The following is a 15,980-nucleotide window of genomic DNA, read 5'->3' on the forward strand; positions in this document are numbered from 1 at the left end:
GGGCAGGGCCAACTATATAATTGGGACCCGAAATTCTGTGCATGTGGGGCCATCGCAGACGCTATAAGCAAACACAGCAGAGATATTCGTATATCATGTATCGGCCCTGCTCACAGGCGTGCTCCATTGTCCCATCAGATTTCACTTACAGGTTCAAAGATGAAATTACTGAAAATTTTAAGATAGCGATAGCAGAGCTTTAAACTAAGCACAGACCGTGCGACTGCCCACGTCACACACCCACAAAGCATGTCCTGCTGGAGGAGGTGGTCTTATCAGGGGAAAAGTGCTCCATCACCGACCCTGGTTCCTGGACCTCTGAGCTGAGGGGACCCACTCACTTATACGTGGATATATTGGGGCTGGGGGAGAGGGTGCATAAGAGCTGGAGCTCCTTCAGTTGCAGGTGACAGAGTTGCAATTTAAGGTGAAAAAGGGGGATTTATTGATTCTTATAGGAACCTTGGATAGCTGTGGCTTCAGACACGCCTGGATCCAGGGTCTCAAATTATGTCAGTCTTTTTCTCCTGCTTAACTTTGCTTCCTCTTGTGTTGGCCTCATGCTGAAGGTAGCAAGATGGCTTCCAGAAGCTTCAGGCTGGCAACCCCCCAGCTTGGCCAACCCAGCAGAAAGGATACATCTTTCCCAGTAGACCCAGCAAAGGGCTAGGAATCAGCTCTTACTCTTGGATCCTCACCAATCACTGTGGTAGTTGGAGGAATAGAAATCAAGGGCAGGATGGATATTCTGACTGGCCAGTGGGTGGGTGAAGAGCAGGAGCCTAGGAAAATCAGGGTTCTGCCTGAGGAAGGAAATGTGCTGGGCCAGCAGAAACAGCAGGTGTGAATTTGAAAAATTCACAGTGAGTTAGAGGGACCTTCCTGACTAAGCTGTCTAGCTACCCCACTCAACACCAACACGAGTGTTCTAGAGGAGGTGTTGTAGTGACTCTTCTCATTGAAGCTCTTCATTTCTTTGCCAGCTTATTGGCTTTCTCCCCGCGCTAGTTCAAGTCCTCTGAGAAACAAACATCAAGGTGGGATGAGACATGCAAGGGACTTACTGGGAAATGCCTGAGAGAAAAAATGAGAAGGGAGCTGTGGGACAGACAGTCTGCCCCCTGGGAGACGGGAGGAAAGAGGGCTGGGGGAACAGGAGGCCCAGGCCACAGGGAGGCTCTACGGAAGTTTGGCCAGGTTAATGAACAGTCTTCAAGCCAGACCTCCTGTCAGTCATCCAGCATCTCCCAGGAATGGGCCTGCCCTAGGCCTCCTGCTGCCCTCAGTTGGTGGCTGGAAGCCGCCGTGGGAAGCGTGTCCTCTACTTGGCAACGGTGATGGGTTCAGAACATAGCAGCTGGGCAGTCAGGCTCCCTGCAACAAGACGTCGAGGGGCACGTTGTCACAGCTGTCACCCCCCACCCGTCAGACAAAATGGAATGTGACACCTAGCACAGTGGCGGCCTGTAGTAGGTGCACTAACCACACAGGCATCCTAGGCCTTCACACTCCCACCAGTATGTGTGTTCTTCCCACTGCACCACGCCCGTCTCATGAAACCACTGTTGTTCTTTGGATCCTGTCACCTCTTGCCACTTACCTGCCCCACTAGCAGAGTCCAAGACTACAGCAAAGACATCACGTCCTTTTCTAGGGTGGTTTTCAAGGGGTGGTCTCTGGGTCACCTAGAATGGGGGTAAAATTGGATTCCTGGGCCTCTTGGTCAAATTCTCCAGGAATGGGGCCAGGGAGCCCTCCTTTTAACCCCCCCTCCAGGCCCCCACCATACCCTGAGACTCTGCGTGCTCTAAGACAAGCAGGGTTTAGAGGAGCTCCTCTCCGTGGACGGAGTATTCCTTTACTGAGGGCACAAGACACTGCCACCGGCCAGGGCAGGCTGTGTTAGGAAGTCCAGAGCTCAGCCCATCTCATGTCTCCGCCTTGCCCCCCCCCCCCCAGCCCTGCAAGGGCCCCAGGAGGTGTCTCAGGTGCCTCACTAGTCACTCTTTCCCTCTTTCCCATCCAGATTCGCAATGTGGGCACAGGACTGTGTGCAGACACAAAGCACGGGGCCCTGGGCTCCCCACTGAGGCTGGAGAGCTGCGTCCGGGGCCGCGGGGAGGCTGCGTGGAACAACATGCAGGTAAGGGCCACTCCTGGGGGCTGGCAGCCAGGTTATCTGTACCGTCTGTGGCAGCCTAGACGTGCTCAGGGCTGAGAGGGAGAGGCCATGGGTCAACACTGAGTGACACAAGTCAGCCCAGGGGACAAGTTATAAAAGCTTCCTGAACCCCTTCGAAAGAGGAATTCTTCCCACGGCAGTGAAACCATCAACCTGGACTGGTGGTTACCAACGATGCACACACAGCTCAAATGGCCTTCACCAAAAAGAGAGAGTCACTGGCTCACGTCACTGAAAAGTTTAGGTGATGTCACTGGGAACACACCAGGGTCGCAACTCTGCTCCCACGTCTATTGGTTTCATTTATAACCTGGCTCTTCCCATGTGGTGGCAGATGTGACACTGGCAACAAAGGCTTCTAGCCCTGCAGTGGGAAGGTATGTCCCTTCCAACAGTTCTGGAAAAGCCCTGGGGCTCTCACATGTTGGCTTTCCTGAGCCAATTACGGTTGGGATGCAATACCGTCCTTATATTAATCAGGCCTGGGTTACATGGTCACTTCTGGAGCCTGGGCTATGGCCCGCTCCACCTGTTGGTTCCCCAAGGGATCCTTCCCAAGAGATGCTATCAGAAGATTGAGGAGTGCCAGCCGCCTTGCCAGAAAAGCTGCCGCTCTCAGGAAATTGCATTTAACTTTGCATGATCCCATCCTCCAAGCAGTTCACCCTAATGTTAAATCACATGGCATCCGCCTCACCTTGGGTTTTCTGGCATTTTGCAAGTGTACACTGATAAAAGCCTATAATGTGGGTCCGCTGCAAAAACAGAGCTCGGAAGGGATGCCCGCATCCTCGCTGAGAGTGGACAGCACGCCTCTCTGACAGTGCCTGCCCCTCCCTCGGAGACGCTTGCCGCTCTCCCTCATCCTTCCTTGATAACAGTGCGCGTTAGCTAGTGGCTCTGCTTGACTGATTCTTCTGAATTCTCCAAGGCCATGAGATGATGTCTAGGATTTGTTTCAAAATAACGTGGGGGAAAAGTTGTAACACTGAGTGACACAGTCAGCTTCGTGGAAGCTGGGTGTTGGGAACCAATGCGATCTAGATACTTTTTTTCTGGACCTCTGTATTTAAAATGTTTCATAATTACAAGAAAAAAACAAGTGTCCAGGCTTTGCCATCCCTATGGTGCTGTCCCTGTGTGTACAGGTGTTCACCTTCACCTGGAGAGAGGACATCCGGCCTGGAGACCCCCAGCACACCAAGAAGTCCTGCTTTGATGCCGTGTCCCACACCAGCCCTGTCACACTCTATGACTGCCACAGCATGAAGGGCAACCAGCTGTGGAAGTACCGCCACGTAAGGCAGGCTTTGTGGGGGGTAACGGGCCAACCTGCTTGATTCCCAGAAAGAAAGAAAGAAAGAAAGAAAGAAAGCCATGTAGTGCCCACTCCTCCTCCCAGCAGAGCCCACTCACTCATACCTGTGTTCCACAAACCTACCACGCCCAACTTTGCACACATCCAAGAGAAGCTTTTTATGTGAAATTTCTAGAATCTTCAATGTTGGCAACTGAGTCCATTAAAAAAAAAAAAAAAGAAAGAAAAAGAAGAAAACATGAGAACCAATGAAATTTGACTGGAGACAGGCAGTGATGAGGGCCCAGGCCCGGAGGTGGCATGCTGCACTTCTGCCCACATCCCAGTGGGTATGACTCGGGCACATAGCAACGCCAGCTGCAAGGGGCCAGGGCAGTGTGTCACTGTGTGCTCAGGAGACAGGTGTGCCTCACTGCTGTTATAGCCGCCGCTGTGTGCTCACATCCCCAGCGCTGCCCAGCTGACCATCTCTGTGTTTTGCAGGACAAGAGCCTGTACCATCCCGTCAGCGGCAGCTGCATGGACTGCAGTGTCACGGACCATAGGATCTTCATGAACACCTGCAACCCCTCCTCTCCCACCCAGCAGTGGCTGTTTGAACACACCAACTCAACAGTGTTGGAAAAATTCAATAGTAACTGAGCGCACACATCCCCTCGGCGGGCCTGGGGGGTCCTCCCTGGCACTCACTGCAGCCTTCCTCTCCCAAGGGAGACAGGGCTTCCGTGGGCACCACAACATAAAGGTGCTGGCCAGCTGGTTCGGGGTGAAGGGGCTCTTACAGCTGGTGCAGGGTGTCTGTCTGCTCCTGGACGCCCTGACGTGTGGCGGTAGCATGGAGAGCAGACCCCACAAGAGGCCCCCACGAGAACGCAGCCTGCTTTAACCCCGGATGGCACTGTGGAAATCCGGGAGGGCCTTTTCAACTTTGTCACCATGTTCCCTTGAGCATTATGTGGGAGAAATGCCAGGGCAGCCCTAGGCCACCCAAAACTGAGTCCTACAAGGTCACCTAGCCTTCCGATGGCTCGTACATGATGGTCATTTAGGAAGAGAGGCAAATTTTGCCTGTTAGGGGCAACTCTTAGCACCATTGCCACCCAACTGCAGAAGGAGAGAAGGAAGTCTCCCGGGGCCGCTGGTTTCAGCCTGTTAGTGTTTGCCTGTCGTGGGGGTAACTGCAGTTACTGTCCAGCTCCTGTTCTCTGTCACAGCCCAGGTGATGCATTCGCAGGCCATACCTGGGGCCCTCAGAGTGTTCATTACTGAACACTGGCCAACTGCCAGGCCTGGGGTCAGCAGCTGTACCCTCAGACATTCCTTTACAGCTGTGGACATACAGGGTGTCCCCCCTTGCTCTCTGGGTACTTGAAATGCCCATTTTAGGGCCCTCCCAGCACAAGGACAGCCCAGCCGCCAGCTTTTCAGGACTGTGTTTCAGATGGCCTTGGGCCTGTGGAAAAGGCTTAGTAGACGTTCTCCAAAGTAGAAATTCAGGCTGCATTTTCCTATCAGTGCTTCCATTCTCTCTCTCTCTCTCTCTCTCTCTCTCTCTCTCTCTCTCTCTCTCTCTCTCTCTCTATCTCTCTATCTCTCTCTTTCTCTCTTTCTCTCTTTCTCTCTCTCTCCTGCTTTAAGAGAGGAACAAGTATGAAATGCTCCCCTCACACAGTCTGGAGGCCTCCCTGGGGGACCCTGGCCAAGATGCCCAGCCTCCAACCTCATCGTGGCTCCTGTTCTCCTATATATAGAACTCTAGACCTTCTAAAGAACTCTGTGATTGGATCACAAACTAGAATGCTACATAGGATCCAGGTATACTGGCATCCAATATGGATTTCTAGACTGTTGTGATTAAAGGAGCCCCCCAAGTGTAATCCAATCAAGGCAGCCCCCAGCCTAGAGACAGTCTGAAATCCCAGGTTGGTGGTGTTGGGGGACTGTGTCTATCAGCTTCTAATAGAGGCCTTGGTAGGACATGGTCCTCAATGCAGACCTAAAGCCCTGCCACCTCCCACCACCATCACAGCTGCAGTGGAAAAAAGAACCCAATATCCCAGGACCAGGTGCATACCCAGCTCCATGCCGGTCCTGCCTGTTTACCTTTTGCTTTGTTAATTACGTGTCAGACTCCCAGAGGGCTCCCAAACTAATAGGAAGCATTTCTGTAACCAGCCTGCCACCCACTGATTCAGAAATGGAAATTGCATTCTACAACCTATGGCTTCCACCAGCTAACCGAGGAAATCCTTGAAATCCGTATGCCAATTAGAGTTGGGTCTCTCGATTGTGTCATTTACCAGTTAAATAACAGACATAAATCTGGGAGCAGAGCCACGAATTTGCCTGTGAGATGCTGGCTGATCTCAAGGCCATCAGTGATCTGGGGGTGAGAAACACTCGCAGCCACGACCACCTCAATTAAGCGTGCAGCTGGCAAAGCATCACTTCTACTGCCCTCGCACAAGCCCTGCTCTGGCCACCTGTCTGCAGGAGAGGTGGCCCTGTGCTTGCAAAGCTTGCTTTGAGCCCTAGTATCTTTTGCAAATGAGAGTTACATCTTCAGAAGTGGCCCTTGGACAGGAAGGACTCAAAAGCTAAGGCCTCTTCCAGAATCTAGGATAACAGCTAGTGCTGCAATTCAGAGAGTCGAGTTAGGATTCATCATCAGAGAGCAATGCAACATCATTAAAATAAAAACTGTGCCTTTTTAAAAAGAAAAAAAATGCAAATGTACAGCAAATCCCTAAACTTGAACCATTTCCTAGTGCCTTTTGCTAGACAAACATAACGGGCAGGGCTTGGGGGAGAGGAGCGTTTTTGGTGGTGTATGCAGTTCCTACTGGATGAGTGTGTGTTTATTAATGTCTAATTTCAGGCAGGAGCCGTTGGGTCTAGAGCAGGTTCTGAGGCGGAGGAGCCTCCCGAGGGCAGAGGCCAGATGTTGTCCTAATCAGTGTGAGTGACACTCCAGATTAAAAGGGCAGCTGGACAGCTCGTTTAGTCTGTGGCCTGGAAGAGGGCCCTGGTTGGAAGCCGTGCTTGCAGTCCCGCATCCCAGCCCCAGACACAGTGCAGAGCGCTGGCTGGATTTCTGAACAGCCCCACTCCAAATGGGTGACAGTGTCCTCGGCACGACCAGGGCTCACGTGGAAAGCAGGAGCCGCAGCCAACAGTCCTCAGCCTTCCCCTGTCCTGTCCTTTGGGTCTTGTTTTGAGTCTGGTTTCACACCTTCAACAAGGGATGAGCACTCCAACCTTTGTCATTGCTAAACCTGCGTCTGTAGGTGCTGGCTGTTGACACAGTACGTAATAGGGGATGGAAGGAGACAAGGTCATTGCTTAGCTGACCACCTGGTTGATTGCAAATACTCGCCACTCATTGTTTTGGCCTCATTTGTGAAATCCAGCTGTGTCAAGGATTCAGGTTCCTACTCAGCTGATGCCCTGATCCCACGGCCGGGAGCCTGTGGAGAGGCTGTCACCCAGGTACGGGATGGGAACGTGAACCCCTCTTCCTCTAAAGCCTTTATTCTGAGCATGAGGTCGCAAAAAAAAAGAAGAAAAAAGAGTGGCTACAAAGTAGGACCGTGTGGCCCACCAGCGGCCTGTTCAGAGCGGGACTCCAGAAACATTCCAGAATGGAAAGAGCGAGCATTTCTGCTGTATAGTACAAGACCTTTGGTGGTGGCTAAAAATGCAGGCACGTGTGTGAAAAGCCATCCCTTCTTATGCCTCCAGTTGGAGCTCTCAACTTGTGAGACAGTCAGGAGCTGTCGATTCTCCCCTGTAGGAGGTCACAGCTTAGAGGCTGAAGGGGATTCATCTGTTGAAGAGATCTGATGTTTCTCCAGGGGAGAAAGCATTTCGTACTGAAGATGGGGCATATGGAGTCCCAAAGTCCACATTATATTCACGTTTCAAACCTCCTACCTGTTGATTTCTTTTTTTTTTCTCCTTAACAAATAGGTGATATCCTTGAAAATGGCTCCATATTTGTTTCCATGCATCTCCATGTCCTAGTCTCTGGAGTCTCAGAAGAGTGGCAAAGCACTTTACAGTAGTAACTGAGAAACCTGGAGTTCTGGCTTCAGTGAGCCCCAGTTTTTACAGATGGGGTGATCTTTTATAATTCCCAGGAGGCGATGATTTTTTAATGTTTTCTGATTTCTAAGTGTGGGAGAGGGGCACAGAGTACAGTCCTGTTCTGGAATTCTCTTCTGCTTTCAACTGATGCTCTTTGTGAAAATCCAAGTAATATTTTCGTTCAAACTTGAGCCAAGGCCCACTGCCACCTCTGGGATGGGTACTGGACCTACATTCCAAGTGACAAGGTCCTCTTAACATGCACTCCCGAAATGGCTTTGATTCAGCCATGCCAGGTAACAGGGTCGAGCTCCTGTTCTGTTTGGGTTTGAAGACCTGGGGTCCCAAGATTACAGGGGACTCCTTGAGAAGTCAGACTGGTATTCCATAGAGAAAGCTCAAGACCGCCAACCTCTCTTCTCCTGCCTAAAAGAGTGAGCCTTTGTGAAGAAGTGATTTATATGTACAATTGTGATTGTGATTGTGGTTGAGTAAACCTCCAGACTTTCTCTAACGTGGTCTCTGGTTTATTCCTGGTCATGCGCCATTCTCCTCCATTCTATCATTCCCCACATATTCATTGAGCAACTTCTCAGTACCCAGGCCCTCTGCTGGGTACTGAACAAATTCCCAATAGCCACCCTGGGGGAAAAGACAGACCTAAAGCAATTAACCAGGCTGATGTCAGATGTGAATAGTTATGAAAGATATAAAACAAGATATTTTAGACACTGGGGAGGGTGGTCAGGGAATACCTGTCTGCAAGAGCTGAAAAACAAGTGTGAACCAAGAGGTAATATGGGTGAGAGAGTTCCAGGCAAAGGGAACAGCTGGTGCAAAGGCCCTGAGGCGGGGAGGGGTTCCTATGTTGGAGGCACAGAAAGAGGTGAGCTCACAGAGTTACGCAGGGTGGGTCCCAAAGGGTTTTACAGACTGCACCCCAGTAGTGGAGAATTTCAGGAGGGTTGTGACTATATGAAATAAACTTAGCTCTTTTTGATGCTCACCCATCAGCCACAAGTCCCTACTTAACAAAACATTTTGATGCTTTTGAGTATTAGGTTTGTGTCAAGCCTTGTGGTGGCCCGGCTCTGCAACCAACTCAGTGAGATCTTGTGCACATCCTGACCCCTATCTAGGCCTCAGTTTCCCACAGTAAAATGAGGAGATTTGGACGATGCTTCCAGGTCTACCTATGGTCCTATGGTTGAGCCTTGTTGTGAGGCTGCAGGTGACTATGAGCAGAAGCTACCCACTGGTGCTGTCATGCAGGGCCCACGAGAGGGCGCTGTGGACCACGGATTGGAGAAGGCTGATTTACAGAAAGTGGGAATCTTCACTGGTCACTGGCAGGTTTCAGCCCTGGGAGGGGCGATATTTTCTTTTGTAACTTGTATTGTTTTGGTTTTGTTTTGTTTTGTTTTGAAAACTCTTTTATAAAAAGATAAATTTGAATAAAATAACTCTAAAAATTGTAATGGTTTCTTTAAAAGGGTTAAACTCTTTTACTAGGAAAAAAAAGAAGAGAAGAGGGAAGAACATTCCAGGTGTTGGGGGCCACGTGGGAAGAAGCTGTGGAGGGACATGACAGATGTGAAGGTCAGTGAGGCTGGAGCGGAGTGGGAGAGAAAGCGGAGACAAGAAGCGGGAGGCAGGCAAAAGCCAGACTCTGTAGGACCAGGTCAAGGAGTCCCTGATCTTTGTTTTAAAAGCCGTGAAAACCATTAGAAGGTTTTATGCTGGGCAGAGTGGGAGATTCACATGCCCTTGGCTGATGTCTAGAACTGGGAATGACTTGCTCAAGGAGCTGGGCACAGAGTAGGCACCCAAGGCCTACAGAAGGAGAAACAAATGCAGGGCAGCTGGCCCTAGCTGCCTCCAAGTCACTGCCCACTGGGAGGAAAGGGCCGTCCTCCCTGGAGATGGGAAGATTACATTTCTCAGCCATGTAGCTGCTCATCCTCCCAAACCCACAGTGAGAGGAGAGGCCAAGGTCTCTGCCGCGATTGGCAGGACGAGTGGGAGCTCTGGTGGTGGCTGCACTTCCTCAGAGACAGATTTAGAGAACTTGGCAGTTTGCTCCAAGTTTTGAATTCTCTTTCTCTGTATCTCGTTGGGATGGGGGCTTTGTTGGGATGGGGGCTTTGAGGCTCCTCGTAAGGGCTCGTTAAGTATTTGATGAATGGACAAATGTAGTTTGAATAATATAGTTTCAGATTACACTTTAGGCCTTTTCTCCCTGCTCTCACTGCCCACAGACCTTCTTCTGATAGAGAGTGCTCTTGAGAAAGTCCCTTCCTTTCCCTACGCCTCAGATTCTCCATATGACAGTGGAGAAGGGGAACAAGTTAGATAATGGTCAGCTGGACTCTTATATTAGGTTGGTGCAAAAGTAATTGCAGTTTTTGCAATTTGTAACCTTTTATACCGCAATTACTTTTGCACCAACTTAATAGTTCTCCAAATCTCGCATCTAGTATTTTGCAATGGCCCTGATCTTGTTAAGGATTTCTTTTCCAAGCTCAGCGAGGGGATGAGAGTGGGACCCCTTTGAGGTTCTGTTGGTGTCTGCCACCCCAGGGCTTCTGGGCTTTTGCTGAAGTGGGTCCAGGATTCAATATCCAAAGCTTCCTTCCTGCAGCTGCTCAGAGCTCTGCCAACCTCTGGCCTCAGGCAGCTGCCTTCTGTTTTGTTCCCCCTCAAGGCCTGGGCTGTCTGGCTTGGCCATCCCTGGGCTCCATGATGGAGTTCTTACCCTGAAGTCTGACTAGATTCAGGGCTGGTAGGGTGATGGCCCTTAGTGCACTCCCATTCATACACACAATGCCAGAGAAACAAAAGACCACTCAGTGAACCCTCGGAAAAAGCAGGTTTCTTAGCAACTTTACAGTCTTTGTTCATGAGCTACTTTGAACTGCAGTAGCGTCTGATCTCCTGCCAGCTCCTGCCTGGGGATGGAGAGAAGGGGGTGGCAGGTCTGCCTTTGTTGGAGCTGAGAGCTGAGCTCCCCCGACATTGCTATTTACTATAGATCATTACTTCATTAACACTCAACTCAGGGCCAACAGCACTAGGACTGATGGCAGCCTGAAACTTACCTGACACATAGTATATGCTCTCCATCAGCCACATCTTAGTGCTCAGGAACACGACACAGCACCTCGGCACTGAACTTGGGGGCCATTTTAAATCAGAACCACCAACAAAAAGCACAAAAATGTGAACAATTTGGCACTAAATAGACCACAAAAAGGACACTGGTTTACAGCATAAGAGCTGAATCGATCTCAGCTGGGAACATGAATGTTGGGTGACTCGAATTTTTTGCCCTTCTGCACATGCACATGTCCACAGGTGACCTCAAAGATGCCACCAGTGTTAGTTTTGAGGTCACAAATACAGTTTAGAGAGTAGGCTCAGGCACAAATACAAAATCGGTGACTAATGAGAATCTGTTAATTGTTATTATTTCATTCTTCCTCCTCCACTTAACTTCTGGAGAACAAGGCTCTTTCTCTGTTGTCCACCATTTTATCCCCAGCTCTTAGCAGAACTGATTTGGGCCTTAGAAATCGCTGAGCTGCTGCTGAGCCAACCACCAACCTCTGGAATTTCAGTTTTGTGAAATTTATGAATAATCCTTATGCCTTATGTCACCATTAGCTACATATTTAGTTAAGGCCAAAGTGAAACAGCTTTCCAGGGCTGACTTTTCCTTACTAAACTTGCAAGACTGATTATAAATCAAAAGTGGTTCATGTTTTCATGGACATTAGCATTTTCCCATGACCCAAATAATTATGTGCGGTATCCTACTCTCTGCTGAATTATTCCATAGCAGACATTTGCTTGGTGATCGAGCATTTAAAAAAAAGGAGAAGTATAGGGGCTAAGTGATCTTTGCTTTCCAATGACAGTGTTTACGCAGACCCCTACTTTCATACATAATTGGTTTCTGAAAACGTGACTAATGTTGAAAGTACAAAAGTCAAACAACAAATTTATCCTGCCAACAGGGCACATCTCTTCCTAGGGAATGAAAAATGGTATAACGTTTCCAATTACAACTGCATATTTGGCCACAGTCTTTGATGATCTATTTCCTGCCTTTCCTACTATATCTTCAAGTTGATTGTTTTCCTTCACTAATCAAAAAATGGGCATAAGAACATGGAGTTGGAGGCTAAAGATTCATCCCTTTCAACACATCTAACAATTTCTCTTTACATCAATTATAAAGAGCTAAGGAAACACATACTTTATTGAATACAATTCACCCATTTAAAGTGTATGCTGTTCTTATTATATTCACAGGTTGTACAACTGTCACCACTTCCTAATTCCAGAGCATTTTTATTGCCCCTAAAAGAGACCCTGTACCCATTAGCAGTCATTCCCTACCCCAACCCCCTCACCACCACCACCCCCAGTCCCTCAGCCGCTGGTAACTGCTCATCTGTCTCTATGGATTTGCCTTTTCTGGACATTTCACATAAATGGAATCATACAATATGTGACCTTTGTGTCTGGCTTTCACTTAGCATATGCTTTTCAAGATTCATCCATATTGTAGCATGTATCAGTACTTCGTTCCTTTTCATTGCAGAATAATATTCCATTGTCTGACTATACCACATTTTGTTTATCCATTCATTGGCTGAATGTTTATCCATTCATAGATTTTCCACCTTTTGGCTATTATGAATAATGTTGCAATGAGCATCCATGTACAAGTTTTTAGGTGATGTTTGTTTTCATTTCTCTTGGGTAGATACCTAAGAGTGGAATTGCTAGGTCATGTGGTAACTCTACGTATAACACTTTGAGAAATTGCTAAACTGTTTTCCAAAGTGGCTGCACCATTTTTGCATTCCTACCAGCACTCTGCGGTTTCCATTTCTCCACATCCTTGCCTATGCTTGCTATTCTGTCTTACTGAGTATAGCCCTCCTAGGAATGAAGTAATATCTCACCGTGGTATTGATATGCATTTCCCTAATGATTAGTGGTACACAGCACCTTTTCATGTGCTTGTTGCACATTTGTGGAAAAAATGTCTATCAAACTCTTTGTCCACTTTTTAATTGGCTATGTCTTTTTATTATTGAATTATAAGATTTCCTTATATATTCTGAATACAAGTCCCTTATCAGATATGACTTGCAAACATTTTCTCCCATTCTGTAGATTGTCTTTTCACTTAATTGATAGGCACATACTTCTTACCACTACTATTGGTATTTCCATTATTTGTTCATACAATTTTATAAGGTTAAGATGCAATAAAATAATAAAGCACCTTCCCAATCTTGGCTGTGCAGATGGATGTGGAGACTGTCTGTGTGGAAACTGAACAACTGGCAGATAAACAGGACCATCCTGCCGTGTTGCGATAGGATGTCTTCTTCCCTCACATGCAGAAATCTAAACAGTAGGAAGTTTAGGGTGTCAGCATATAATGGATGAAATAACTACCACTTAGTGAGCACTTACTTTGTGCAAGACAACTGTGCTAAGTACTTTACATGATCACATTGGATACTCATCAGAGGCCTATAAGAGAAGTAATATTGTCCCATTTTACAGATGAAGAAAACTGAGGTTCATACAGTTAAGAAAGCTGTGAATGATCCTATAGCTAGTAAAGTGGCAGAGCTGGGATTCAAACCAAGTGCTTGAGTCCAGAGCTTTTGCTCTTATCCACAGTGCTAATAGCTACAGTGCCTGTTAAGTGCCAGGCTGCAGACTAGGGTCAGAGCCAGAGGAAACTCTCACGGGTCCTCAGTGGAAGGGGGAAAATAAGGACAATGTTGTAGGCTTTTTGTAAAGCTAAATTTATTCCACTTAAATGACTCCTTTATTCTGAGATTCTTCCTACATTTTTGGTATTCCACATTCCCTGCTTATTATTATAAGAGAAAATACAGGCATATAGTAAAATATCCAAATAGGAAACAAGGTCATAAAATTCAAATTCTCACTACCTTCCCTTCTTTGATGTGCAGTCCCCACCATAAAAGCAACCACAAGTACTAGTTTCTCATGTGTCCCCAGTAGGTGTGTACAAAATTTGTAAGAAACGCAAATGGAATTTACACTCTACATACTGCCTTGTATCTTTTTTTAACTTAATCTTGATATACTTGGGTATATTTAAATTAATTACTGACAAACATGTTTAGCGTCCCTACTTGGTTAGCCACCAGACTCGGAGAACTAGTGTTGTATGAGCTGGAGCTATAGCAGCAAACAGGACAGACGTGGTCCCTGCCTTATTGGAGTTTCCATTGTCATGGGAGAGACAGCCACACAACAAAAATAATAATGAAATAGAAAGCATTACGATGAATGCTAGTTTAAAAAAAAAGACACTGAATAGAGACTAGTGAGGGGCAGGGGTCGGGGAGCTTGTCTGGGGGAGGTGACATTTATATTAAGACGTGAAGGATGGAGCTAGGCATAGGAGGAACAGGCCGACGGGCATTCCAGGCAGGGGGAGCTGCAAGTGCAAAGACCTCGAGGCAGGAAGAAGCTTAGCTTATGTGAAGAACTTCAGGAAGGATGACAGAGGCAGAGAGATGTTAGAATACACGGGGAAGCTGGCGAGGGGCCTTAAGGGGGGGGGTGTAGCATGGTCTGGTTTGTGTAGATGCTCCCTAGGGACCAGCTCGGAGGCCAATGAAGCATTTCAGGCAAAGGACAATGATGGCCTGGGCTGGGCTGCTGGCCGCAGGAAATGAGACAGGGCAGATTCTGAGTATCTAATGGAAGTGGAAGGAAGTGCTTCAGAGTTGACTCGGAGTATGGTGAGAGGAAGGGAGACGTAAAGGTGATACATGTTGCGCAGTTTATGGATTCAGGTGTCAGAGAAGGTTTTAACTTGTTCATGTTGGTCAGCAGTGCCTCAAGAGCATTCCAAGCAAAGAGCTACATGTTGCTATCTGGAGCTGAGAGGAGAGGTCTCCGTTAGACTATAAAGTTAGGAGTTATAGACCTGCAACTTTAAACATCTGGGGGTAGGTTGGGGTATAGAAAAGAATGTTACAGTTGCTGACTCAAGATGCCCATTTTAAAACCTAGCTTTTCTTTAAGGTTTTAAATTCAATTTATAAATCTTACTATTCCATTATAAATCTAGTAATTTTTCACATAAAAATAAGAATAATCACTTGTTCTTTGATGACTGTTGAATTAATTCTGAAGTTAGTAGATTCGATCCTCCTTAAACATTTGAGATTTGCAGCATTAATTAATCAAATTTCCTTCAACATTTCAGACTACAGTTACAAATTCAATGTACCTGATTTTCTCAAACACTTTAAATGCCTAACAGGGCAGACTTACAAATCTAAAAAGGAAGATCTCTCTAAACATTTAAGCCATTGTTGTAAATTAATCACCTACACTTCTAAATGTAGCAAATCAAATTCTCTTGGCTATTTCAAGAATCTTGAATCCAACACAAAGCAGAACAAGGGTCACAGAAGCTTCTCTCCTGTATTCATTTCTTCATTATCTGAATGTCTGTTTCCTTTCTGGAGTTATAGACTTATTCCCCCAGCAAAGGGATCAGAATTTTTTCCAAATATTGTTGTTTGGAACCAAGCTACATAATAACCTGGGGAAAGCTTATGATAAAGCATTCCTTGAAGACTACAAAATTGTCCATAAAGCATAGATTAAAAGCATGCGTCCCTGCTCCCCCAAAAAATATATAGATGCTGGGGGTATCAGTTTGGTACCAATGAAAAGATAGAAACCACACAATAATTTGAATAGGAAAAGATTAATATAAAGATGTATTAACCATAACGGGACTGTAGTAACAAGGCATTGCCTAGTGAGAAGAGAACTCTAAAGAATACAGGTATAGCAAATGGATAGAGCAGCCAGTACCCCCGGGGCTACGACATAGTTCCTGAGGAACAGGCCTCCTGCCCCCACCCCACCCCCTGTCTGCCCCAGGAGTGGTACCAGGGGAAGCTGGTACTAAAGAAGCTGTGTGTAGTGCAATAACCTGATGCTGGACGCAAATGTTGTTTGAAAAAAATAAGTACGAAATTTATGTGGGAAATGTAGAGCTCTTATCCATGCCATTCAACTTTGGAACCAACATCCCACACTGCCTCGTACAGATACCCAGCTGTTTTCTGTGTATGTCTCAGCTTCCCTGCCGGAAGATATTCTCTTTTAAGGCAAGGATTATGTTTCATCCTCCTCCTGTGGCCAACCCTGAAATGAGTATACACAATATGCTCAATAATTTACTTTTGAATATATGAACTCTGAAGAAGGAATGCTATTAAACTGTGCCTTTTTTCCATTAATTTTTATTCTATTTTTTCCTATTTAAAAGCAATAAATATTGGAGAAAATGCAAAGGTAGAACAAAAG

General features: G+C 46.9%; 1 protein-coding gene across 1 annotated transcript in view; it reads left to right on the forward strand.

Annotated features, from left to right (window-relative positions):
• GALNT10 (polypeptide N-acetylgalactosaminyltransferase 10) overlaps nt 1-8,100 on the forward strand; it is a 177,525-nt gene extending 169,425 nt beyond the window's left edge. The window contains exons 10-12 of the mRNA XM_019750401.3: nt 2,027-2,143; nt 3,331-3,480; nt 3,984-8,100. Coding sequence (XP_019605960.3) covers nt 2,027-2,143; nt 3,331-3,480; nt 3,984-4,142 — 426 coding nt within the window. The 3' untranslated portion in view covers nt 4,143-8,100. The remainder of the gene's footprint in view (nt 1-2,026; nt 2,144-3,330; nt 3,481-3,983) is intronic.
• The last annotated feature ends 7,880 nt before the right edge of the window (nt 8,101-15,980 follow it).

This window comes from Rhinolophus sinicus, chromosome 5 (assembly GCF_057876585.1).
Source record: "Rhinolophus sinicus isolate RSI-liver-muscle chromosome 5, RSI-T2T, whole genome shotgun sequence".
NCBI lineage: Eukaryota > Metazoa > Chordata > Mammalia > Chiroptera > Rhinolophidae > Rhinolophus > Rhinolophus sinicus.